This window comes from Polyodon spathula, chromosome 16, assembly GCF_017654505.1.
Source record: "Polyodon spathula isolate WHYD16114869_AA chromosome 16, ASM1765450v1, whole genome shotgun sequence".
Classification (NCBI taxonomy): domain Eukaryota; kingdom Metazoa; phylum Chordata; class Actinopteri; order Acipenseriformes; family Polyodontidae; genus Polyodon; species Polyodon spathula.
This window is the reverse complement of record NC_054549.1, coordinates 32,638,841-32,664,700: the sequence shown is the minus strand read 5'-3', so window position 1 is coordinate 32,664,700 and position 25,860 is coordinate 32,638,841. Positions and strand designations below refer to the sequence as shown.

At 41.7% G+C, this 25,860-nt stretch overlaps 1 protein-coding gene and 1 long non-coding RNA gene across 3 annotated transcripts in view; one reads left to right on the top strand and one right to left on the bottom strand.

Moving 5' to 3' along the window:
* LOC121329343 overlaps nt 1-12,798 on the top strand; it is a 76,799-nt gene extending 64,001 nt beyond the window's left edge. The window contains exons 1-3 of one of the 2 annotated variants that reach the window (XR_005951764.1): nt 7,166-7,497; nt 11,967-12,070; nt 12,711-12,798. This is a non-coding gene — a long non-coding RNA (uncharacterized LOC121329343). Of the gene's footprint in view, nt 1-7,165; nt 7,498-11,966; nt 12,071-12,710 lie in introns of those variants that run through there. The other variant, XR_005951765.1, reaches the window with a different exon arrangement.
* LOC121329342 (membrane-associated guanylate kinase, WW and PDZ domain-containing protein 1-like) overlaps nt 1-25,860 on the bottom strand; it is a 140,763-nt gene that overhangs the window by 9,838 nt on the left and 105,065 nt on the right. The window contains exons 7-17 of the mRNA XM_041274900.1: nt 25,727-25,762; nt 15,471-15,528; nt 14,909-15,012; nt 14,127-14,270; nt 13,436-13,621; nt 12,584-13,204; nt 7,128-7,159; nt 5,123-5,354; nt 2,837-2,928; nt 1,977-2,169; nt 839-1,135 (exon numbers count right to left, since the gene is read on the bottom strand). Of these exons, the coding sequence (XP_041130834.1) occupies nt 839-1,135; nt 1,977-2,169; nt 2,837-2,928; nt 5,123-5,354; nt 7,128-7,159; nt 12,584-13,204; nt 13,436-13,621; nt 14,127-14,270; nt 14,909-15,012; nt 15,471-15,528; nt 25,727-25,762 (1,995 nt within the window). The remainder of the gene's footprint in view (nt 1-838; nt 1,136-1,976; nt 2,170-2,836; nt 2,929-5,122; nt 5,355-7,127; nt 7,160-12,583; nt 13,205-13,435; nt 13,622-14,126; nt 14,271-14,908; nt 15,013-15,470; nt 15,529-25,726; nt 25,763-25,860) is intronic.

The following is a 25,860-nucleotide window of genomic DNA, read 5'->3' as shown; positions in this document are numbered from 1 at the left end:
TCAGATTCTCACAATCTGAAATATTCAACTGTAGTTTAGGCAAAGCTCACCGCTACCACCCCTGCGCTGGATCAGCAAAGACAAGCATACGCTGTCCTCCGAAACATGTGCAGTCAGCCGACCGCTTCTTTTCACTTTGCAAGACCGCCATGCAGCCAACCCAGAGCTACAGCATTGGAAGACAATGCAGCTCTGGGCATCTTACAGGCAAGCCTGCAGGCATCTGACCACTCTACAGGGGTCACAGGCGCATGGTGAGCCGAGGACACCCTGGCCGACCTAAGCCCCACTGCGGATTCACCACGCAGCCACCCAGGAGCTACAGCGTGGGAGGACAACGCAGCTCCCGGGCAGCTAACAGGCCAGACTACAGGGGTCGCTGGTGCGTGGTGAGCTGAGGACACCCTGGCCGACCTAGGCTGTGGAATAGCCCAGACTCGAACCGGTGACGTCCAGGCTATAGGGGCGCATCCTGCACTCACGCAGAACGCTTTTACTGAATGCGCCACTCGAAAGCCCCCATGGCCGAATGTTTTGAAATGGATTCGGCATTCAGCCGAATCCCAAAAACTTGGATTCGGTGCATCCCAATATAGGACGTATCCTTCATCCACGCGGAGCACCTTTACCGGATGCGCCACTTGAGAGCCCCCAATTCAACTATATTCAGACGATATAACTTGATCTTACAAGCAATTAAGAGGTTTTATTTTTTCACAACAAAAGACAAGAGGCGGCACATTCAGTAAGCAGCCTCATTGTAAATTTGGAAATACTGGAAAATTGGTGAGGCATTATCCATGACCACTGGAGTAACCAGCAGGCTTTAAAAACTTACCAAAAGTTGTTCCGGTCTCTGGACGGCTGACTGAAGAAACTATCACAAAACCAAAGCCTTCGTTCTCTCCGCGGCGGATCTCAACATCATACGGCTGGACTGCGGTGCTGACCACAGCACTCCCGCCCCCACCCCCACTGCCAATGCCACTTGTGCTGCCGCTCCCCGAGCTCACAGTGTTCAGGGAGTTCTGGCTTCCCTGCGGAGTCCGCTTCTCTTCTGTCAGGGAGGGCGCCTGGGTACTGCTGTGATGGGAGGAGGCAGGGGAGGCCGGGACCTCGTTTTCACCTTTTGATACTGCTGCGGTACCATAAGGAAAAGGGTGTTACTTATGACAGAATGCAGTAACGCTTATAGATGCACTGAGCTAATCTATAGTGCTAAACTGTCACGCCAAGGTTAAAGAGTGTGTTATTGTAAGCTGCTATTGCTACCTTCAAGAAAACCTCTGGGGCAATGGTTTATTACATTTGGCCTTAACAATGCAGTCCCTTTATTGTGACACCTTGGAAACTGAGTCTCCCATAATGGGTTTAACTTCAGCATAGCAGACACACATTATGTTGTGGATATTCCCATCTGAGCAATTTTCCATGTCCTGTGGTTTCACTATCCCTGAACTGTTGATGACTCATTTTGTAGCTGATAAAGAATTATTATGTCAGAAGACATCTGGAGGCTGAGCATTCAGCCTTTTTTAAAATGAATTTTGAACCACCGCCTATCAGCATGGACTGTTCTATTGTTCCGCACTATTTTTTTTTTTTTGTTGCATGCTACATTTTAATAGGGTGTTCTATGTTTACAAAGTATGAATCTAGATTACTGTTGGCTTTCACATAAAATACATACATACAAATATGACATGCCTATGCTGTCACAATTTAATGCAAAATATTAAATTTTTTGTCAACTGACCATAATCTTTGAAAATTAGCAAACATTTTAATCTGCATTAGGGGCATGTTTTTTCCTCTTGAGTCTCAATTGTTGTGGCTGATATAACTTCCCTTTAGGGTGCTGTTCTTATTTTGTGCTTCGTGTATTATTATTTTTTTTTACAAACATTTAGTGCCACAAAAAGTGGACAACATTTTTTCTTTCAGCACACTTTTATTGGCAATAATGCCCAACTTGCCCGCATATCCTGTTTTGCGCCTCACAGTAAGGTTCACGTGCCCCTGTTTGGCAGCCTGTTGCATCAGCTGCACTACCAGCTGGTGGGACTTGGCTACGACTGAGGTTCCGTCCACACAGATCACCTCATCTCCTGACCTGAGACGCCCGTCCTCATCTGAAGCACCGTATTTCACTATATGACCAATATAAATCTGTACAGAGGAAGAAAAATAAAATACTCAATGTCTTTCTCACGACCTACAATGTCTGATTGTCTATTGCTTGCAGTGATGGAAAAGAATATCCATTACCCCTATAGTAAAGCATTGATGAATAATTAAATAGCTTTAATAAACACATACACATTTTTCTGCATGAGATGTCTCTGCTTGCTTTTTTCATATGGAGGGGATAACAAGACAAAAAAAAAATTTGAGACATAATAAAAATATGTATAAAAAAGGAGGCATACAGTACTGTATGTGTCACACATATTATTTCCAGGATATCTTTGTTTTAATAATGGTCTAGAACATTTATGCATGCCTATGAATATAATTATCTTTTTCTTTCTCCACAGACCTTATTTTATATTAAAACACACAACTTTCTTGCATAACTCATCTAAATAACGAATTGCATATTACAATATGCAAAATAAATATTTTCTTTTACTTTTAACTACAGATTTTAGGCTCATATTTACCATTCAGCAATACATTTTGCAGCTTGTTCCTAATGGCATGTGAATTAAAAATGGAATAGTATTGCTTTGAGGAGAAAATGCAACATTACATCTATTTACACACATTATACATAAATACTGTACTTGAATATTTATAACACATGGATTAGTAAAACAACAAAGCCACTACGTACAGGCTCTCCTGGTTCATTGCCTCCCAGAATTCGAAATCCGAACCCTGTATCTTTTCTCCACAGGAAAATGTCCTGCTCCTGATAATCAGGTTCTGAAGGGGAGACAACAAACACATTATTTAGTTATGGGAAGAAAATGCACAGGTCACCTCACAGTGAACAGCTCTAGCAATTTTACAGCCTTGGAAAACAATTGATAAAATGTAATCAAAGGTTTCACAGCTGAAAAGGCCTAAATTGCCCTATCCACTGCTTTTCACTGTAAATTACACCCCATAGGAACAGCTATGTAGCAGTATGAGCAACCAATTGTGGATCACAGCAGTGGCCCTTCTTGGTTGTTTGTTGTTGACATGAATTGTAAAATGTAGCTGCAGTGCCCAGGTCGATAAGTCAGGCAGCCTTTTACAATGGATGTAAATGAATGGTACGGTATAGGTATGCAGAATAAACACAAAGGGATTCAGGAAAAATACTTGGGGTTCAAATACAGTACAACACAGTTGAAGCCTACTGGAGCTTCATAGTATAGTGAGAAATTACAGAGTGCATACACATGAAAGACTTAATCTTCTCTACAGCAGAAGGAGTCTTAACCTGTAAGGTGTTGATAAGACAGTAAGACTGCTTGAAAAAAAGAAGGAAAAAAATGTAGCAAGCGGAAAGCTGTTAACTGTATCAGAACTAAACCTAGTAATGGTATACTTTTTTTCTGAAATACTTCTAATAAAATCTAGCTGCATTTTGATTTAGGAACTGTGCACAGCCTTTTCAGTGATCTAAATTGTTCACTATTACACACACTATTTTAGTTTGACAAGAGTAATGAATCACTGAAGAGGCTTAGTGTCAATAACATTAAACATTTAAAAGAAGCATCAATAAAGTACAGCTGATTTGGTGTAGCTACAGTTCATGGAATATTTGTACAAGTCAGCAAATTTAAGATGTTGACACAGCACAGATGAAGATTACGAGATTATATATATATATATATATATATATATATATATATATATATATATATATATATATATATATATATATAACTGGGCATGACTGTTACCATTGTACAGTATCTCAAAATCTGTAATCTAGCTTTCTCTTTCCAGTTTTAATGAAATCCTTAGAAAGCAATGCCCAAACACTGCACAGCACTGTCAGGACAAACCAGTCAAGCATGCTGCTCTCCTGTGATGGACAAAATGGCTGCTGCAGAGATGCCCAGCATGTACACTTTCTCACTTTAGCATTTGGCAAGTCTGCAGTCACATTGGGGGCACCAAATGGCACATTTCTCATGCTCCAGTTACTCACTTCCATGGTGAGGAGTTTATAATAATAAAAAAATAAAAACATTCACATCCAAGCTGAAACCCAGTCCACTGTTAACAAACACACAGCTGTGGTTACTACAGCTACAGTCTACAGGTAAAGTCTAATCTTGTGACCCAATCTGCTTCATACCTACACGTATCTACACTAAAGCGTAATGGCTTTTAAACCGTAAACCATCAAAACAAATAACTAGTCCAAATAAGACAAACATTCAGGCATGTGTGGTTTGCTATGTGCTGGGTCAATCACATTATTAGAAGCAGAATGCCAAAGGCAATTCCTACACTCCACATAATGAAAAGAAGAAAGCCTGAGATAAACTGTACTGCCATGTGCAAACTACCACCAGATAAACAACATATTCTGAAGCACTGATTGCTAGCAAATAAGCAATACTAAAAATAAATATTCAACTACAGCGTCTGAATTATTAATAGAATTCCAAAATCACTGCTGATAAAGCCTGGGCATATTGCTGACAATAGATTAAAACAAAGAAAATTAAGTGTTTTGATGTCCACACAGCGGCTGTTCAAATTCCTTCCATAATGTAGCAGTATTGCTTATGCTAGGAAGCAGAACGTACTGCAAATGAAATGACTCACTGGCCCAGGACCTGACAACACTGCTCCTTCCTGCCAGCACTTGAAGAATATTTGTTTTAATTGGATGGCTTGGTCTTTTTTATAGAAGGTATGCTAATAATGTTGTCTTAGACTATGTGCTGTAAATGCACATCTGTATGAAAAATTGGGATGAAGTTTAAAAATTTATTATTGTATGTCAGTAAGGTGAAATACTGTTGGTGGAAATGACTGTGAAAGCATGTATACCCTTAGATAGCCCATTCACATACAATATTGGAAAAGGTCAGAATATTGGGCACATGGAAGCTTACTACAACAACACTGTCACTAGTTCTACTTCTATGAATCTCAATATACTTACGCCTACTTTCATACATGCTCCTTGACTGTGCCCAGATTTTAAAGGGATCTGGCTTTTTCTGTGCAGAACCGTCCCCTGTGTCTGATGCGGGTGCCTCACTGATGCTGCTGCTGTTGTTGGGGTAGCTAGGAAGCATGGGGGTGCTGTGAGCTGGGGAGTCTCTGTGCGCACTACGGTGGCTGGAAACGCTGTGCTGGGAGCTGTTCTGACTGTCTTTTCTCTCAAGCTGTTGCTGCGGGATCAAGGCAAGACACACAAAGAGAGAGGTTATTATTGGACTTCAGTGTTATTCCCATACAAATTGAACTGTATCATATGGACTGTTTTAAGTACATTTATTCCCAAAACAATTTTCAAGTCAGTTTATTATCTGTAAAATGAATTGCACTTGTATTTGGGAGCTGTTAGTTGTATATAACCCTTTGAAGAAAATGCATAACAAAAAGAAATCCCCATTTGCTGATTCGTTGCATCAATAAGCTGATTTTATTATATTAACAGCATTAGTCATTAAGGTATGTAGAATGACTCAAAGTTATAATACCATTACATGTATACACATTTAATGGCACCTTCTGCGTAGGAAAAGGATATTTTCAATGCATATGTTTAGATAAAAGCCCTACTTTAATTGAACTAATGCATGTTAGAAGAATACAAATCAAAGCTAATTTTGAATTTTCTCATTAAAAAAAGAATAGCTTTACCCATTAACATCATTCCCTTTATGCATTTAAAGTGCACGCCCCACATATCACAGTGTATAGCATGCAGAGCTTATTTTTTTTGTTAGACCAACAGAGAGGTGAGACTCATCTGTATGCGTCAATCATTTCTTTTCATATAAAGCTGAAAGAATATATTTACTCCATGTAATTCGCTGGATATCCGAACATATTTGAAGCACATCTCTGCGTTTCACCAACACCTGACACAGAAGCACAAAGAGACTGACATTTCCACAATCTGAGAGGGAGCACAAACCAGGTTTTCCTCTCTCAGCCCTAATCCAAACTGACAACTGGGCCTAGGCCCAGAGTCATGTGACTTTAATCAGCATCGCCTCAAGTCATTGCACTCATTGCCATAATTATTTCCACGCTTTCTTCGTGGTCGAGCAGAGAACTTGTACCGAGACTTGGGATGTGAAAACAGGAGATTCTCCATTTGGCTCAGTCTCAGATTCCACATCCCAACCAGCAGTACAGCCCCATCACACAAATCACAGTCCCAGCCAGAGGCAACTATTTGACATAGAGGGAGGCAGCTACACATCAGCAGAACACTGATTACAGAGCACTGGCTGAGAATAACCATTCTAGGAATTTGGGGAAAGGAAAATGTCCACCTTTCATAACAGGCAGCACCCAAGTACAAGTGTGATTGAAAGCACGAGTCTACATTCAAAAAGCCTCCACATAATCATTTCTCCAAAGCAAGAAAAAAGAAAAACAGAAACACATTTAATACCCAATCCCAAATACATATCTTATTTTATGACAGGGTTACATTATGATTGAAATACTAATGATTTTCTGAAGCAACAGTTTTTGAATCACTGACATGAATTATTAAACTTTTAACCTTACAAGTGGGGAAGTAGCAAAATACGACAATATACATGTTTTCCTATTCTGTGAAGGGTATTATTATTTTATTTTTTTAACAAGATAATGCATCAAATGTTCTTTTTTTGTTGTCCCAGCCATTGCAGGCTATTATGCAGTAACTACTGTAAGACTGGCCAGCAATAAGTGGGGTATTCCCACTGCAAAAATTGCACCCTGCTTTGTATGCCAGGTGGTCCTAATTCTGTAGTGGATCAGGGGATGTAGGTATTGCTGATATTTACAGTGATGCATATCTGAGCAAATAAATAAATAAATAAATAAAAACACTTAAACTGTATTTTTTCTTTAATAACTGAAACACATCATCCACAAAGAAAAAAAAACACAGAAGGAAAATGACAAAGGAAACAAGAAAGACAAACATCTGTACTCACTGGCATTGGACCTTTCTTTGGAGCCACCAGTCCTGTAAGCAGCATCAAAAGAGAAAACGATTCATTATTACTGTAAAATTGTTACCTTCCCCACAAGAAAAACAAATCCCAGAACGGAAGGTTCCTATGTAGCCGTTTATGGAGCAGTGACAGCGTCCTATCAAGCGCCTGAGTTATTGGTCTGGTCATAAAGAATTACAGTCGAACGAGATCTATCTGCATTAGCTATGCTGACTTGTGCTGCAGCAGCCCTGGAGGGCTGGCAAAAGCAATGCACAGACCTCAGCGGGCTGGGAAATTGAATACTTGGGCAGAATCTCAACTATTACCCAGCAAAAGGGATTCCAAGAGACTTGACATAAAATTAAAGGTACGCAACATTTTTTCTTTCACTGAAACCACCTTCAAAATGTATTTTCACCTATGAGCTCTGCTGGTAAAGGCATGCACATTGAATAGCAGATCTCTCTCTATCTCTCTCTCTCTCTCTTTCTCTCTCTCTCTCACCCCTCCCTCCCTCCCTCCCTCCCTCCTCTCCTTCTCTTGAAAATAAATCAAATTGCTTGATTTAATAATTCCATACAGAGACACAGAACCGTCAAGACGGACCGTGATAAAATATTCTGAGCAGCATAAACTGCATAAACCATGTAGGTCAAATTGTAGATAAGAAAGTATTATTATTGAACCAAAGATAATGAGGCAGGTTTATAAGCAACACTAAAGCCTTTTATTGATTAAAAACACTAACTAAGGAAGTGATTAGTTGAGAAAAACAAGTCATCCAGGAAAACTACTGTACTCTTGATTACCTGCATCACTGACTACATTACCTTTGAATTCTAAAATAAGTGGATCTCTTACAAATGTAACACATGGCTTTCAGATAGTTCCAGTGTTTCAACTGCAAAAACTGTTTTTTTTTTCTTCTTTTAAGGCTACACTATTTTATAGATGCTCTGCTCAATAAAACATGAGCTCTTAAATCATGCGCTCTTGACATGCAACAATTCTGGATACATGATTGTCCTACAAATTGTTGTACATTAATCATATGCACTATTTCGAGGGCCCTGCAAATCCTTTCCATGCTAACACCATCACAAAGTGCTTTAATTTGGACAGCTATTATTCACTGTGCACATGATACAAATCTTAAGCTTTATCTGCAGCATACTGTCTTAGCAGTGGTACAAGTCATTAAATGTTAAAATGTAATAGCTCCTTGCTGCAGTACAGCCCTCCCTACCTGATTTATAATTAATTACAGCTATTTCAATTTCAAAGGAATGTGTAAAATGACTGGGGGGGGGGGGGAATCTTTGGCCCTGCTGTGACACACACACACACACACAATGTCAGACAATGACGTTTCTCATAGACTGTGTTCACTACAGGCATTGGAAGGGTAGAATTGAACACAACAGTGACATTAATTCACAGTGACATCAGGCTAGGGCTTTACAGAAACAAACAAACAAGGAAGCAGCTTAATAAATATATTCATTACGGAGAAAGAAAACAGAATTTCTTTTTCTAAGGCTGTTCTTTCAGCTAGCCAGACAGACACATTAAGACAAAATATTGATATTACACACACTGTAGCAGTATAGGCAGACAGATAAGGTATTGTACATACCTACAGTAAATATAATATACACAGTGGACTACAGGTGGATAAGGATATAATTTGTTTGGACCGTTTCAACTCTTTCATTTAATATAACAAGCCAACACCTTTTCACAATACAGACACTAGTGCTTTAACTTTAGGTCGGGAGCAACAATTATAGCAATGTGTAGAAGAACTCCAGGCTCAATTTTATTTGGTGAAATGTTAATACTGCCGTGTAAGGACAAATGTTTAGCCCAGCAGACCTGTGGAATTCTCATTTTTAAAGAAAAGGCTACAAAAATACCTATCTCCAAGAAAGAAAAGTTAACTTTAAATAATGATAAACATAATTACACAGGGTATAATTAAGTGTGTAACTCCTACACTGACATCAGACTAATCACTTGCCAGTTGCCATGGCGCGCCGAACCTCAGGTCGATCTGAAATGTGTCAAACTCAGCAGACGCTAAATTAAACCAATTAATGGCACGATTATCATGTACACATAGAGGATAAAGGGCACCTCTTACTGCTGGCCGGTGAAGAACAGTCTCTGACAGACCAGCCCATCTGTCAGACAAAACGCTATCAACAGGCTTGCTGAATGTGAAAACTGGCTTCTTTTCAGTGACACATGGATATTTAATTTGAATGGCTTTCTTTCAAAAATATGAATAGATTTTTAAAACATTTAAAAAAAAAAAATAGCTTCAAAAGCTGCTTGGTAAAATTGGGACAGAACTTCCCTGTTTTATTGTGTAAAAATATATGAATAAACTGAGAATAATATATTGCCTTCAGAGACAGACCTCTGCTCCACACAGAGACATTCAAACATGGCTCTGGCGGGGGGTGGGGGTGATATAATCAACTGTGAGAGCTAGCACAAGCAAATTGCTTCAGACATATCCTGAAAGAAACCGCTTAAAGTGCTGACAACTGCACAGCACAAACACTGCTATAAATGGGTTATCAGCAGAATTACTCTTTTTCTCAACAAACACCGAGAGGAACCCACCCGCTATGCATATTCTGTACACAACTATGAAAAGTCTTGCCAAATAATAAAAAAAAAATTGACAAACCTGTTCTTATGCCACCTAAAACATAATAAAATTAATCTTTATTAGTTTCCATGTTGCTTTGTGCTCAGATGCACTATGTAAAACCCCACTGTAGTGCTGCTGCTTATTGTCCTGTAGAGCAGACAGGCAAAGGGTGCATTGCCAAGTGATTGTTTTCATAAGCCTTAAGGATCTCCAGGTATGAAATAATAATAATAATAATCACAATTGTAATTTAATTTAAATTCTAAATAATTGTGAGTTATTTATAGCAACACCAACTTTTTCATCTGTGCAAGCCAATAAATTGTCTTCCAAATAAACCACTACAGCACCAATAGTCAGAACTCCATGAACTTTGACTTTAGAATAGAAGACAACGTTTTCATTCAACCCACTCTCTCAAATGACTCACACCCCCTTGCCTCCAAAAAAAACCCCAAAAAGCACTACCAGATATGAACTCAAGCTATTGAACCTAACGTGAACTCGAGCCTGGGCCTAACGTGTACACACACAATTTGTTTTAAGGCCACTATAGGTAACTGAAAGACTACGATAATGTAATTTAAATGAATATTTCCCCACAACCCTATATAATTAGGCTAAATAAAAAGGTTGTTTGACTTGCCAGCTAGCAAGCCTAGGTTCATTTCACTCTGCTATTCGACCAATACAGTTCTGATAAAGAGCCACTCCCAAACCTGATCTGTTATATGGGCATTATAATCGAATAGAATGGTGAATAATTTATCACTCATAAAAAGCAACATATACATGCAACACCGTCTCTTGTTGTGCAACATTAAGTTATTAAAATGCAGGATTAGCATGGTCTTTCTAAAAGAATTCCACAAAGACTTATATTTCCAGACAGCTAAATTCCGTATTCCGACAGCACTTGACAATGTCTAGTAATATTTGCAAATTCCAATGGAAATGAAAAAGTATTTCATACAGGACACACATAAGACACTATGTTTATTACAATTAGAGTCTGTGGTGCCTGGAACCTTAAAAATAATGCAAGATAATACAAGAATATGCCAATTAATGTGTCTCGCGGGTTTTGTAAGAGGATTGAAAAGGCTTCAATTGCAGCTGCTGGCTTACCATAAAGAAATACAATGCAGCAAATAAAAGCAGCAATTGTAATGTCTTCTTTTGATAAAAAAACAAACAAAACAAAACAAAAACAGCGTACATTAGGCATCGGTTCCTTAAAAATCAGTCGGTACCCATTGACATTAGGGTTTCTGACTGCGACAATGGAATCAAACAGTACAATCAAACTCCTTAAAACTCCAATATTGTAAAAACAAAAGTTACAATACACATCTATTTTAACGACAGCCCAATGTGTACTAACAAATTATAAACAGACAATAAAACAGTAACCTGTTTACTAAAAGCTTCAGTTCTGCTTCTTCTATTTTCTATAAATTGTCAATATAAAATACATTTGCAAATAATACTTACACACACACACACACACACACACACACACGTTTATGCAAATCATGGTTGCCAATAAGCTTTTTATATGACATAACATAAAGTAGATATAGGACACGCAAATTTAAAAAATCTGTTATATAATCTAAGCAAACCAATTTGCCATTTAAAGTGACTGATCCTCCTGGCTTTGAAAATCAAAGTAAAAGCTGAATACAACAATGTCTAGAATGTCTAGAGCACCTCCTCACTCCACAGTGAATCACTGACCCCTAGCTACTACCTCTAACTCATTAATGAATCGACTGAACACAGAAACACTTTGCACAACTCTGTTCCAATTCAAATACCCAATTTTAGATATCTGCAATTAAAGAAGACTGGCATGTCTCAAAATAATGAAATAAAAAGAAAGAAAACCAATTCGCACTATGAAAGCATGTCTGAAAAAAGGCAGTGTCTAATTCCCACTACAGTATAGCTTGAGCTTGTTTTTCTAGGCTCATTAGCGACAGTAGACCAAATGCGATTCATTAATAAAAGCAACAGACCTCATTGTCATTAATTCACCAGTCAAAGTTTCTCATTATAACCATTTAGTATTACAGGGCTGAATAACTGTCAGGCACTGCTCAAATTATGAATCTAAGACCTATTTTCTACCCCTTCTGGTCGCTAAATAACAACCTGTTTCTCTTGCTCAGAAGGTGCTTCTTAGCAGGACTCCCTGACACCAGACCATTCTCCAAGAGATGCCTTCTCACTGTGCACGCAGACACCTTCACTCAGTCTTCTTTCCATTACTGCAGTAAGTGAACACTAGTGGCCATCCTATCTAAAACTTGAACCGCATAGGAGGCAATTCAGGTAAGCAGTGCTATCTTTTGGGTGTCCAGACATGGAGGCAGCTTTACAGCTTCCAGCCTTCTTATATTTCTGGATGATTCTTCTGTGCTTTGGCTGGCATACCTTCTGTTGGCTATCTGACGACTGCTAAAACCTTCCTTATGAAGTGCAATGATGGCTGAGCGGGTTTCCGAGGAGGTATGTCTCTTCCCCATGGCTTGTTCTATCTATATAACAATCATGCTTATAAAGCTTACATCTACTCGTTACTTCTACATCTACTCGACCATTCTAGGGTGATTCAAAGCTTTTGGCCTATTCTGACAATGAGATAAAAGCTATATTTTCTATTTAATTATAAGAGACATGCTAAATGTAATTAAATGTGTTCCTCGTATTTGGCTAGCATAGGGTATCGACACAAATATTTTAAAACTGAGAAATAATAATAAAAAAAAAAAAAGTAAATAAATACCTCTTTGAACCAGCATTGCCACTTCGCTTCCTTTAGGGCATTTACTCAACATTTCCACAACTTGATTATGAGTCAGGTTTTGCACATTCTTCTTGTTTACTTCAATTATAATATCCCCTTCCTTTAGGCCTCGGCACCTTGGATAATCAACAATCTGTTTCACCCTCTGGCCACCACCACCAAGACTGTCTGCTATGGTAAAACCAAAGCCTTTATCTCCTTTCTCCATATGAACTGTAATGAGTTCAGGCTGTGTTGCAATAGAAGATGCCAAGGTGACCACATCGCTGGGGTAACTATGGGAACCATTGGACGTAACCTCAGCTGAAGGACTGTAAGGCCTTGGCTCCTTCATTCCATTCATGTTTCCTGTTTGGCTGCTGTGGCTAGATGGCGAGTCATAGTTTTCTTGGCCATTGACAATGATGGGCTCCTTGTCCACAATCGCCACAGAGGTCACCAAGCTGGTGTTGGGGTCATCAGGATCAAAGGGCAGAGGGTAACCCCGGCACAGTTCAAGGTCCACCATGGCACCAATTGGAATGGACTGGAAGATTTTCACAACCTGAGCGTGCGTATATCCCAGTACACATATGTCATTAACACTTACAATAACATCACCTAGGAGAGACAAACAACAATGAGGTAATATTATATTCCTAGTACATAGACATTGTACTAAGTTGTCAGTTGATTAAACAGCATTTTTTTGACAAATGTCCTGATGTATCAACTTAAACATCAACTGCTAATGCATCTGTAGTGTGCCACCTCGTCCTCCAATAAATGTATTATACACCATCTTCATCCCAAGTGTAGATTGTACATTCGTGAACAGAAAGAGGTAAGTACCTGTCTCCATTTGTCCATCGAGAGCAGCAGGTCCATCAAGAACCAAGCTTTTAATCTGAAGGAATTCGTCAGGTTCATCCCCACCAACCACAGTGAAGCCAAACCCTCGTCTGCTTTTCTTTAGTTTTGTGTGGATAAATGTCCCTTTAAGCTCAGCAGGGTTTCTGGTGAAGAATGCCTTTCCTGCTAAAATACAAAATGGACACAACACGATTCATTCATTTAAATGACCGTCTAATAGTGGTATGGATCAGTAATTAAAAGATGTTAGAATAGTTAAAAAAAAAAAAAAGAAAAAACACATAATTTCAATTCTGACGATATTCTTACATTTTATAACAAATGTTAAATCTAGAAGACAGCTGGCAGGTTGCAAGGCCTTATTACTAGTATATTGCACCACTGGATATAATTGCTTTTCAGCAGTCTGAAAATACTTTTAAAAACACAAGGAGCTGGTCTCATCTTGTCAGCTCTTATACGACACAGTCACAGTTATTTGTACTGAGATATCACTGACAGACACAAAAACATTTCTGCTTAGTTGGTAAATGTTCTGCCAGCCTTTATGCAACTGATAAATAATGACAACCCCAACAGGTTATCCGGTTCCAATCCTCCACCTTCATTAAGCCGCTACAGCACCTTCTTGCCACACATCTAAATACAAATCCCATTTGTTTTCTCTCACCATGTTGTTGGGGTTGTTGTTGTGGCTGCTGTTGTTGTGATGGTAGTGGTGGGGGTGCTGCTTGGGCCTCTCTATAGGTCTCCTGGTGGTCTGAAGCATAATTGGCAAGGGGAGGTCCAGCAGACGAGTGCTCCTCTATCCATTCTAGAAGTAAAAGGCCACAAGAGTGACTCTTTCAGGTCATCAACTTTAGAGTGTCTCACTTAAATTATATGTCAGCGCACAAGACATCTCCACCACACGTGGAAGTAATAATATCTGAATACTGCAGCTACATTCAATGATGGGGAACAAAGGAAGGAAAGTAACTGCGTGCTTATCCCCCTCACCCCAGGAAGAAAAAATCAAAATAATTCATTATTTTTTAGATGTTTTGGGTTCAAGACAGCATGAACACTCATAACTAGTCATTCTCTCTTTGTCGCTCACATTTTGAAATGTGTAGGTTATGTGGTTCTAAAAACTGTCTAAAAGTACAATTCTTAAAGCAATTATTGAATTAATAAACATGACACATACAAAATGACATCTTATTTGTGACATATATAAGACAGTGGTTCATTTTTAAGAACACTTACATAAAAAGTACATTTTCTAACTGTAAACTATGTTTACATCTTTAAATCCCAAATCACTTGTTAATGGTTGGATGTTTTTTGCTGTTACAATCAAAATGTTTATTTCTATGAATGTCTACAGATGACTGTTTTCTTTTTCATAAAAAATAATAGAAAAATCTTAAAACAGATATAAATGGTGCCATTTCTGGCATTGGAACGAACCTCGAATGTATCGCTCACCTTCTGGTGGCTGTTGCTGTTCGAGCTGTTTTTTTCTTTTGGCTTCCAGAACAGGATTTTCATACTGTGTCTTTCTGTTGATGTGAGAGAGAGAGAGAGAGAGAGAGAGAGAGAGAGAGAGAGAGAGAGAGAGAGAGAGATATGCATTGAGACATTGATTAATTGGTATACATGCTGTCTGACAGGAACGCTAGCACACTCCAGCAGAGAAAAAATAAGACACAGAAAGCAAGGCATGCATTTCTGCATAAGACCATCCCTGCAATTGCTGCTTAAAGGAGAAATAGAGTGTAGGTAATTCAATTGGAGGGAAAAAAGGTATCCAATTATCCTGAAAACTAATTAAAAAAAATAAAAAATAAAATGAACAGTGCTGAATTAACCAGGACTGGCTTTTATTTCTAGATGCTTCTAACTTATTTGAATTATGTTTTTTTCTTTTTATATTTCAGCACATGTAAAAACCAGCCTCAAACCCTGGCAGTAACATTTTCACTAGACATATAATCAATATGATATACGAAAGATAATATATTGAACCTACTCCACATAGTAAACACCATACACTGGGTCTTCAATTTTCTCCCATCCAGCTGGTAATTCTGAAATTGGACAGAAACAAAAGGTGGTTAAGCTTGTGTCAAGAAAAGAAATGCACCACTCTGAAGCTAGGTGTCCAATTTAATTTAACATCTCCTTACGGCATCTGTGTAGTGTCTGTGCGAGTAGCTTTTAAAATGGATAACCGATTCTTACTCCAGCAGGCGGTCTACAAATTCTCCAGTCTAATAGGCACCTACAATATCGTACCATTTGGCGATTTTGATACAGTTACAGACATGTGATGTTGCAATGTTTGTGCAATGACCTAAAAAAAGCAGTGTGGGGAGCTGCTTAAACCAGGCCAAAGAAAATCAACTGGAGTGTATCCAGAAGATTGAGAGCAGAGAGAGAGGCCAGCAAACTGTGATTTTGATTCTATCAGCTTGCAAGCAATGTGAATGCAGTATGTTATATAATCTACTGGGTTATGCTGGGTGCAATATTATAACAAAGAAGTACAAAAAATAAATGATAGATGGTTAGATGGATAACAAACAATAAGGGTTTCTTTTGAGGATATGAAACCAAGATATGCATTTACAATCTCTGTTGTCTTCACAATAAAAAAAGCTGTGTCTGCAGCTGCTGTGATATGTAATATAAAAAGAAAACTCGTGAGAACAATCACGAACAACTCAAGACTTCACTCCTTTCCCGGGGTTGCACGACACGATGAGGTTTTAATCTTTTACCTTATTTTTCTTTCAATATGGTACCGAGGATAACCAATATGTGTGTGTGTGTGTGTGTGTGTGTGTGTGTGTGTGTGTGTGTGTGTGTGTGTGTGTGTGTGTGCATATATATATATTATCTAATATATCTATATATATATATATATATACAATATTTTTTATGTTAAAAAAAAAAAAGGGGGAAAATCTTGTCCTTTCCCACATTTAGACAGAACTGGTGTAGTTCAGATAGACCAAAGAAATCTAAAACATACATGTATTTGTAATCTACATAACATTAGATAGTTTCCTTTTTTTTTTTTGTCCGTAACTTAAAATAATTTTAATCATTTGTAAACGTTCTGAGAGAACGTCTTGCAACACAATCCCCACACATTTGATATATATATATATATATTTTTTTTCTTTGTATGCATTGGATTATATCACCAGGATTTATATTTAGTCCTGGCTCTGAAACAAAACTTTAAAAAGGGGGCATTTTTTAAAATCTAATTATTTCCCATCCATCTTGCAGTTTATTTTACAATATGGTACTCATTTGTAACATAACATCTTCTGCATGCAGAAACACCCAAAGCGATATAGTTATATGGAGGGCCAATTTTCATTAATACATCCTAATCAAATGGGATGTGGATTAGACCCGACCTTAAGAGTGAAGAGGTAAGGAGGTAGCATGCCAAAGCTATATAAATGAGAGACAGGGATTTAGCTGTACTGTAATTTGCTTCAAAATACCACACCACTTAATACTGTAGTGTGGACAAAATTAATTTAGTATTGGTACTATAATTCAGTCTTTTCTGGTCATTAAAATGAGCTCTTCTATTAACTGGCTTAACCCCCAACCCCCAGGTTAAACTGATGCTAGTGACATTATCCATACATTATTCATATGCAAGATTTGCCTTTTGAATATCTGAAATATTACTATGACTACATCTGTAATAATTCTACATTCCCTTCTAGATTTCTGCAACTACGTAGCTGAAAATGACACCCGCTTCCAATTTCTAGTATTGCTTATTAACCAGAATTTTCATATTTTCCCTCCAGTTTGATTACAATGTAATTACCCCTATCTGTCTTCTAGATGCTACTGCATTTCCAATATTAAAGGCCCAGCTATTATTAGGATTAGGTTTGGATTATTATAAAAACTCATTTCCATTCATTTTATAGGAGCCTGGAGCTTAAAATGCTATAGCATAATATACTCAATAAAGAAGAGGAAGATGTGTTCATGACAAGTGACTTTAAATGGATCTACTCACCAAAGGAAAAAGACAACAGTTATGACTACCCTTAAAAATGCAACACTACATAATCTGCTTACTATCAATCCTTTATTTCATTAACATATTTTTATTGTATCTATGAAAAGGTATACAGTAATCCATCTGTAACAGGGAGAGATCTGTGCTGACTCTGCTGGCGTGTTCACGGGCTGCAGGAAGAGGGCGGCAGTCGCCCAACAACCGCCTGTGAGTCATGGCAGTGACACGGGGAGGTGGGAAAGTGTGAGTGTGGACTTTCCCCCTCTCTGAATGGCCGAGAGGCGGGTCTTGGGTGATTGTCGGTCCTATAAAATAACGCTCTGTTGTTTCCTCAGGTCTGCCCACTTAGACGCGCTAAGGGTGCGGACCCTTTGATTCAGGACCGGGAATCAGCGAGACAGAGAGAGAGAGCGGGGAACCCTTGGGCAGACCCCGGCGTATTGTGAAAGAGCAGGCTAGATAGCCGAGAGAGTAGGACGGTGATCCGGGTCGTGCGGGTAGCGGCGACCGGGATAACGCTGCCGAGTGCAGCACCTTTTATTTGTAGTTTTATTACTGTTTTATTTTCCCTTGTTCTTTTCGCCTTCTGTTTTCATTATTATTTCTTTGAGCACCTGCGAGTGCATTTGAAGGTCGTGTACCAGCTGTGGTATTTCCGTGGTGCTGTCTATCATCGTTGATAGGCAGCCCACGGTCAACAGTGCCCTCTACCGGAGGGAAAAATTACAGGGAAAGGAAAAGAGCCGGCCTAAAATAAAACTGGGCACCTGTGTGGTGTTTTCCAAATACACCTGTCTGTCTCCTTGTCAGTGAATTACCCACACCCCTTCCACACGTGGTGTCAGAAGTGGGATTCACTGGCACTGCCCCAAGCAGTGCAGCTAGAGAAGGAGCAGACTAGCGATGGATGCGACTCAGTTTGCCGCAATGATGGACCTCCTGCGCCAGACGCTCACCGCGGCAGTACAGGGGGCGGCTAGACCCGCAGCTCCAGACCACTCCATCCAGAGACCCACCAAAATGACGGCCGAGGATCGACCGGACGCCTACTTGGAGGTGTTCGAGGCTATGGCGATCTCGGCCGGATGGCCCCAAGCCCAGTGGGCTAGCTATGTGTTGCCCCAACTCACCGGGGAGGCTCAAGCAGCTGCGAGGACGCTGTCCCCGGAGCACATGTTGGATTACCCTCGGCTGAAGGCAGCCATCCTAAACCGTGTGGGGGCCACACCGGAGGGCTACCGGAAGAAATTCCGGGAGGAGCAGTTTGCGGCAGGGGAACACCCACGAGCCATCGCCCACCGTCTGAAGGATTACGCCCTGGGTTGGTTGAATCCTGACCTAAACACCAAAGCCAGGGTGGTGGAAATGATCGTGGTGGAGCGCTTCCTGGAGTGTCTAGCCTCGGGACCTCGGCTGTGGGTCCAGCGGCAGGCGCCGGACACGCTGGACCGGGCGGTCGAACTGGCCGAGCAGTACCAGGCAGCGGAGCCAACGCCTGCGAAACTGCCCGGGAGGAGTGTGGCTACTGGATCGTCCCCTCAACTGGCCCCGGAAAGGGCGAAGGGACTGGGGGGAAGGGGTAGTCCAGGATTTGGTCGGGGGGTGTCGGCGGGAGCTCCCGGCCCGGGTACTGGGGCAGGGTGGGGATACCCACGGGCTGCTGCAGTGTCGGACCGGGGTCTCGCGCGGACGCCTTATCGGCGAGCCCCTTTTATGGCTCCTGTGTTTCCCCCTCTTTTCAAAACTTCGGGGAGAGAAACCAGCCCACCGAGGTGTTGGACGTGCAGGGAGGTGGGCCACCTCTCCCGGGACTGCCCCGTGATGGAGTGTGACCTCAGCCGACCAGGTAAGCACGTTCAATTACCTCAGTCGCTTCAGCACACGGGTTTTGTTATTCCTGTGACAGTGGATGGTACAAAAACCCAGGCTCTCCTGGACTCAGGGTGTAGTCAGTCTCTAGTACAGGAGAGCCTAATCTCACCGGGGCATAAACGTATATTGGGACGGGTGCATATTAAATGTATTCATGGGGATGTCCGCTCCTATCCCAAGATAAGTGTGTGTATGACTATTGGCCAGCAGGTGACGCAGGTGCAGGTAGGATTATGTCCTCGATTGCCGGTACCAGTAGTTCTGGGGCGGGACTGTGAGCAGTTTAAAGATTGGTTGGCTGCTCTGACAGCCCCGTCTTCTTTATTGGCTAAGAAAGAGGAAGTAATTGGAGAGATTTTTCCCTTTCGCGATCCAGAATGGTTTTGCCATAGATTTAAACCCCGTAAAACTAAACGGGAGCGTCGGATCGCTAAGAATGAGGGCTGGCAATGGAGGGAGTCGGAGAAGTTCCAGGTGGGGGCGGTTGGTGAAGAGTCCGGGGGGGAGGTCGCGGAGCCAGCGCAGGGGTCTGGCTCGGCTGCCTCTGCTCGGGACCGACCTGACCCCGAGTTGGAAGCCATGGGAGCTGATTTCTTAGCTCGCTCCCGTGACTTCCGACTCGAGCAAGGGCGTGACGACGTGCTGGGCAGGCTCTTTGACCAAGCAGCGGTGGTTAATGGTCGGGTGGTCGAGCCCAGACGCGCCGCCACGTACCCCCACTTTGAAATTGATCGAGACCTACTGTACCGTGTTGATAAATTACCCCAGACCGGTGAAGTGCGTCATCAGTTGTTCATTCCTCAGCCCTTTAAGGAGGATTTGTTGCAGCTGGCTCACGCTATTCCCCTGTCTGGTCATTTGGGAAGGGATAAAACTAAAGCAAGGCTTGTGTCACGGTTCTTCTGGCTGGGGCTGGATGGCGATGTTAAGCGGTTTTGTGAGCGTTGTGGGGAATGTCAGAAGGCCAGCCCTAGAGCCGTTCCACGAGCCCCTCTGGTGCCTTTGCCCCTAGTGGAAGCTCCGTTTGAGCGTATTGGGATGGACATAGTTGGGCCACTAGAAAGGAGTGCGGCAGGATACACCCACCTACTTGTCATTCTGGATTACGCTACGCGTTATCCAGAGGCAATTCCCCTCCGATCTATGTCCGCTAAGTCTGTTGCCAACGAGCTTGTGAAGGTTTTCTCCCGGGTGGGGATTCCCAAAGAGATACTAACCGATCAAGGCACCAATTTTATGTCCCGGCTAATCCGCGGAACATGTAAGCTTTTGGGAATTAAGACCATTAGGACCTCTGTGTTTCATCCTCAGACAGACGGTTTGGTGGAACGCTTTAATAAGACCCTTAAGAACATGTTGCGCAGATTTATTCGTAGTGATGTGCGTTACTGGGACCAGCTGATTCCTCCCCTTCTCTTTGCGATCAGAGAGGTTCCCCAGGCTTCTACGGGGTTTTCACCATTCGAGCTGCTGTATGGGCGGAGACCCCGGGGCGTGCTCGATCTGGTCAGAGAGATGTGGGAGGAGCAGCAGGACAATTCGACCAATACAGTCCGGTATGTGTTGGACCTGCGCAAACGTCTTGAGTCTGTTGGGAAATGGGCGCATGACAATTTGCAGCAGGCGCAGCACAGACAGGAGACACAATATAACCGAGGAGCCCGGTTGCGCACATTTCAGCCGGGGGATAAGGTACTTCTATTATTACCCAGTTCTGAGTCGAAACTCTTGGCTAAGTGGCAAGGACCCTTTGAGGTTACACGCCAGGTTGGGAAGGTGGACTATGAGATCTGCCAGCCGGAGCGACGGACAGAGAAACACATTTACCATATCAATCTTTTAAAGCCTTGGTTACAGCCAGAGGCGTTGTTAGTGGCGCATGCAGATGACGTCACGGACCTGGGACCTGATCTTTCTGTGTTGGCAAGAAAAGGATCGGTACAGATTGCAGAGAATCTGACACCAACGCAGAAATGTCAGGCTCACGGTCTGGTGGCAGAGTTTCCTGACGTGTTCTCTTCAGTCCCGGGGCAGACTCGAGTAGCCCATCATCACATTGATATTGAGCCGGGGGTGCTAGTTCGCCAGAGGCCGTACCGTATACCTGAGCGTAAAAGACAGGTAATAAAAGCGGAAATTGACGAAATGCTGAGACTGGGGGTAATAGAAGAGTCCCAAAGTGACTGGAACAGTCCGATCGTTTTAGTCGATAAGCCAGACGGGTCAACTCGATTTTGCATTGATTTCAGACGAATCAATGAGAAATCGAAATTTGACGCTTATCCGATGCCCCGAGTAGATGAGTTGCTGGAGCGTCTAGGCACGGCTCATTTTATGACGACACTGGATTTAACGAAGGGGTACTGGCAGATACCCCTGACTCCGGAATCTAGAGAGAGGACGGCGTTTTCGACTCCCTTCGGGTTGTACCAATTCAGGACCATGCCCTTTGGGTTGCACGGAGCACCCGCCACTTTCCAGCGGATGATGGATCGCATCTTGCGGCCCCATCAGCAGTACGCCGCTGCTTACATAGATGACGTGGTTATCCACAGTGAGGATTGGCCGAGTCATCTGTGTAAGGTAGCGGCGGTGCTGCAATCCTTGCGGGAGGCGGGGCTCACTGCTAACCCAAAGAAGTGTGCCATTGGGAAGAGTGAGTCGGAGTATTTGGGGTATCGAGTAGGGGGCGGCCAGATCAGACCGCTAGTTGCTAAGGTGAAAGCCTTGGCTGACTGGCCGGTTCCTACAACCAAAACCCAGGTGCGCTCTTTCTTGGGACTAGCGGGCTATTATAGAAAGTTCATCCCGAGTTTCGCTACGCTCGCTGCTCCCTTGACAGACCTCACCCGGAAGGCTGCCCCAAATACGGTTCAGTGGACGGAGTCGTGCCAGAGGGCCTTTCTCGCCTTGAAGCGGAGGCTGTGTAGTAAGCCAGTACTATGCAGCCCGGATTTTGGTAAGAGGTTCACCCTGCAGACGGATGCGTCAGAGACAGGTCTCGGGGCAGTGTTGTCGCAGGAGGTTCGGGGAAGCGAGCACCCAGTCCTGTATATCAGCAGGAAGCTCCTTCCCCGCGAGAAAAATTATAGCACCATCGAGAAGGAGTGTCTCGCGGTAAAATGGGCAGTCGAGTCACTCCGGTACTACCTCCTGGGGCGACACTTCACCCTGGTTACAGATCATGCCCCCTTAGCATGGCTTCACCGGATGAAAGATAGCAATGCCAGAATCACACGGTGGTACTTGGCCTTGCAGCCCTATGCCTTCAGGGTAGTCCACCGAGCAGGAAAGCTGCATCAAAACGCAGACTTTTTCTCTCGGGAAGGCATGGGGGTGTAAGATTTTCGAATGAACCGGTGGTGTCATTCTGAGGGGAAGGATATGTAACAGGGAGAGATCTGTGCTGACTCTGCTGGCGTGTTCACGGGCTGCAGGAAGAGGGCGGCAGTCGCCCAACAACCGCCTGTGAGTCATGGCAGTGACACGGGGAGGTGGGAAAGTGTGTGTGTGGACTTTCCCCCTCTCTGAATGGCCGAGAGGCGGGTCTTGGGTGATTGTCGGTCCTATAAAATAACGCTCTGTTGTTTCCTCAGGTCTGCCCACTTAGACGCGCTAAGGGTGCGGACCCTTTGATTCAGGACCGGGAATCAGCGAGACAGAGAGAGAGAGCGGGGAACCCTTGGGCAGACCCCGGCGTATTGTGAAAGAGCAGGCGAGATAGCCGAGAGAGTAGGACGGTGATCCGGGTCGTGCGGGTAGCGGCGACCGGGATAACGCTGCCGAGTGCAGCACCTTTTATTTGTAGTTTTATTACTGTTTTATTTTCCCTTGTTCTTTTCGCCTTCTGTTTTCATTATTATTTCTTTGAGCACCTGCGAGTGCATTTGCTGTTCGTGTACCAGCTGTGGTATTTCCGTGGTGCTGTCTATCATCGTTGATAGGCAGCCCACGGTCAACAGTGCCCTCTACCGGAGGGAAAAATTACAGGGAAAGGAAAAGAGCCGGCCTAAAATAAAACTGGGCACCTGTGTGGTGTTTCCAAATACACCTGTCTGTCTCCTTGTCAGTGAATTACCCACACCCCTTCCACACCCATCCTATATCCAAAGGTACAGGATATTAATGCTTGTCACAGAGTAGCCGTCTACCATGTGGGTGCGTGCATTCGCTGCTTCAGATCGAGACGGAGATTGACACTGATACGCCCCGCAGCGAACAGAATTTATTTACATATCAACCCACTGAACAGCTCACGTGACAGTACCAGCAATGGCAGCGCACAGAGTACATACAACACAGTGTACGAAAGCTTTGGTAGAACCCACAATATCTGAACTACTCTTCTCTGTTCAATAATAAACTAACGTTGCTGAAGAGATTGATCATGGCAGATAAACGGTTAGGGTGGATATGTAACGGATTACTGTACTCACACAATTTTTGCTTTGAGATTCAGCTTTTATTAGGGAGCTGTCCTAAATCCCTTGTTTAGAAAGATACAGGGTATTAATGCTTATGACAGAGTAGCCGTCTACCGTGTGGGTGCGTGTATTCGCTGCTGAGTGACAGGCAGGAGAGGTTGAAGCTGATACGCCCCGCAGGCGAACAGGATTTATTTACATATCAACACACTGAATAATAACCAAAGACTTTCTGGCTCTGAAACTGTTCACAGCCAAGGACTATGTTCATTAAAACAAAGGTGGAAGACACAGCATCTATTATATGCAAATCATTTGCACATACAATTTGTAAGAAATAAGAGATAGGATACTATAATTTAACTTGGAAAGCTTAGCTAAGCTGGCCTATTATCTCATCCAATACAGCCAAGTTTGCTAAACAGAGTTCCTTCAACTGTCAAATATTTCAGCTTTTTGCATAATTATATCTGGATCGTACTGTGGTACTATGTATTATTTCTTCTATCCTTCTAATAAGTAGAACCCTGTATGAATGTATTATTTAAAAAAATAAATAAATAAATAAATTACCAATACATGAATACAATCTCATCTGAAGACTTTGCTTAAAATAAACACAACCTTTATTAAGAATAGGTTTCTGTTCAGAGGGAATTTGGTGAAAAATTGCCTATTGAAATGTTTACGTCTCATTTTTATCTCAACTGTATCCAGTTGCTCTGTGAGTAAGGGAATTGCTGAATTCTTGGGCATCTCTTATTCCATTGCAAAACCACACAAACTGCATTTTGCTTAATTTGCAAATTCCCAATCAATAATTATTGACTTCTTTGTATCTAACCTGTCTGATAATAATAGGAGGCGATTATCTGGCTCGAAGGACACAGAGGTGCAGGAACAGGAATTCATTCCACTTTAGTGCAGCCCTCTATGCATGAGTCACTCTTTCAATTGTTTTTTAAATGAAAGGCATCAAACCATTCATCATCACCAAAAGCCAGCTTACAATATAATATAATTTTTAAGCACCTTCTTCTAAAGAGCAGCACAATAACTGTTCCAGACAATAAAGAAATAACAAGTGAGGGTGTGGATAGATTTATATATTTTTTTTCTTTCTAAATTGACAGTAAGCAAAATAATGAAATCTCTGTATGACAGTCTAATTTAAATAAATGCAGTTTTCAGATGTATGCAAATGGAGGTATATAAATGTAATTCACTCCTTAGAGCTATCTACCTTCCATAACCCACACTGCATATGGATTATGATTAATAGATGAGTATAAGAACTATTTCAAATGACTTTTCAACCTTCACTAAGGTATAGGCATCACTGTAAAAAGCATGATAAATATCTGAACAGCTATCACATGTATATCTAATATAGAGATATACCCCTTTAAAATCCTAGTTTTGAATTCATGCATGTATGTGTTTGCTGCTTTTTAACTCCAATAAATAAAAGAATGTGAATAGTTCCATATTTTTATACTTAATAAAATACTTGAGTAGGGTTTATTTATCTGAAATTGTATATCTAGCAAATACTGTATTAACCAGTATGTGAAAACACCTCACATAGGAGGGTCTAACAACACTTCAGGCAGCAAATCAAGTACAAACTGAGATAATACGAAACAAAAACAGTACAAACTAAAAACAATATTATGACATCACAGTGCTAGCTAATGGTACCATTTTATCACATGTGATCAATCATTTTTTATTATTATTACCACCACTGTAGGTCATACTGTGATTTATCACATAAAATGCCTGACAACAAAAACACAGAATCAGGGGTTTAAGGGGAACTAGTTTATAGTCCATCACCTTGCAGAATACGTCAGCATGAAAGCGCACTGCTTTCTTTTTTTCCTGTCCGTCGGTAAGTCATGCAATAAGAAGAGAAGGCTGCGTTACCTAGTTCATTGTCCAGTTCCTCTGTGTGTACCCCTTCTTCTCCAAGGGAAAGGCAGCAAATGAAGGAAAGAGACAGGAAAAGAAAGACATTGATGTACAAGCACAAAGCAAGACCCACACCAAGCAAAACAGCA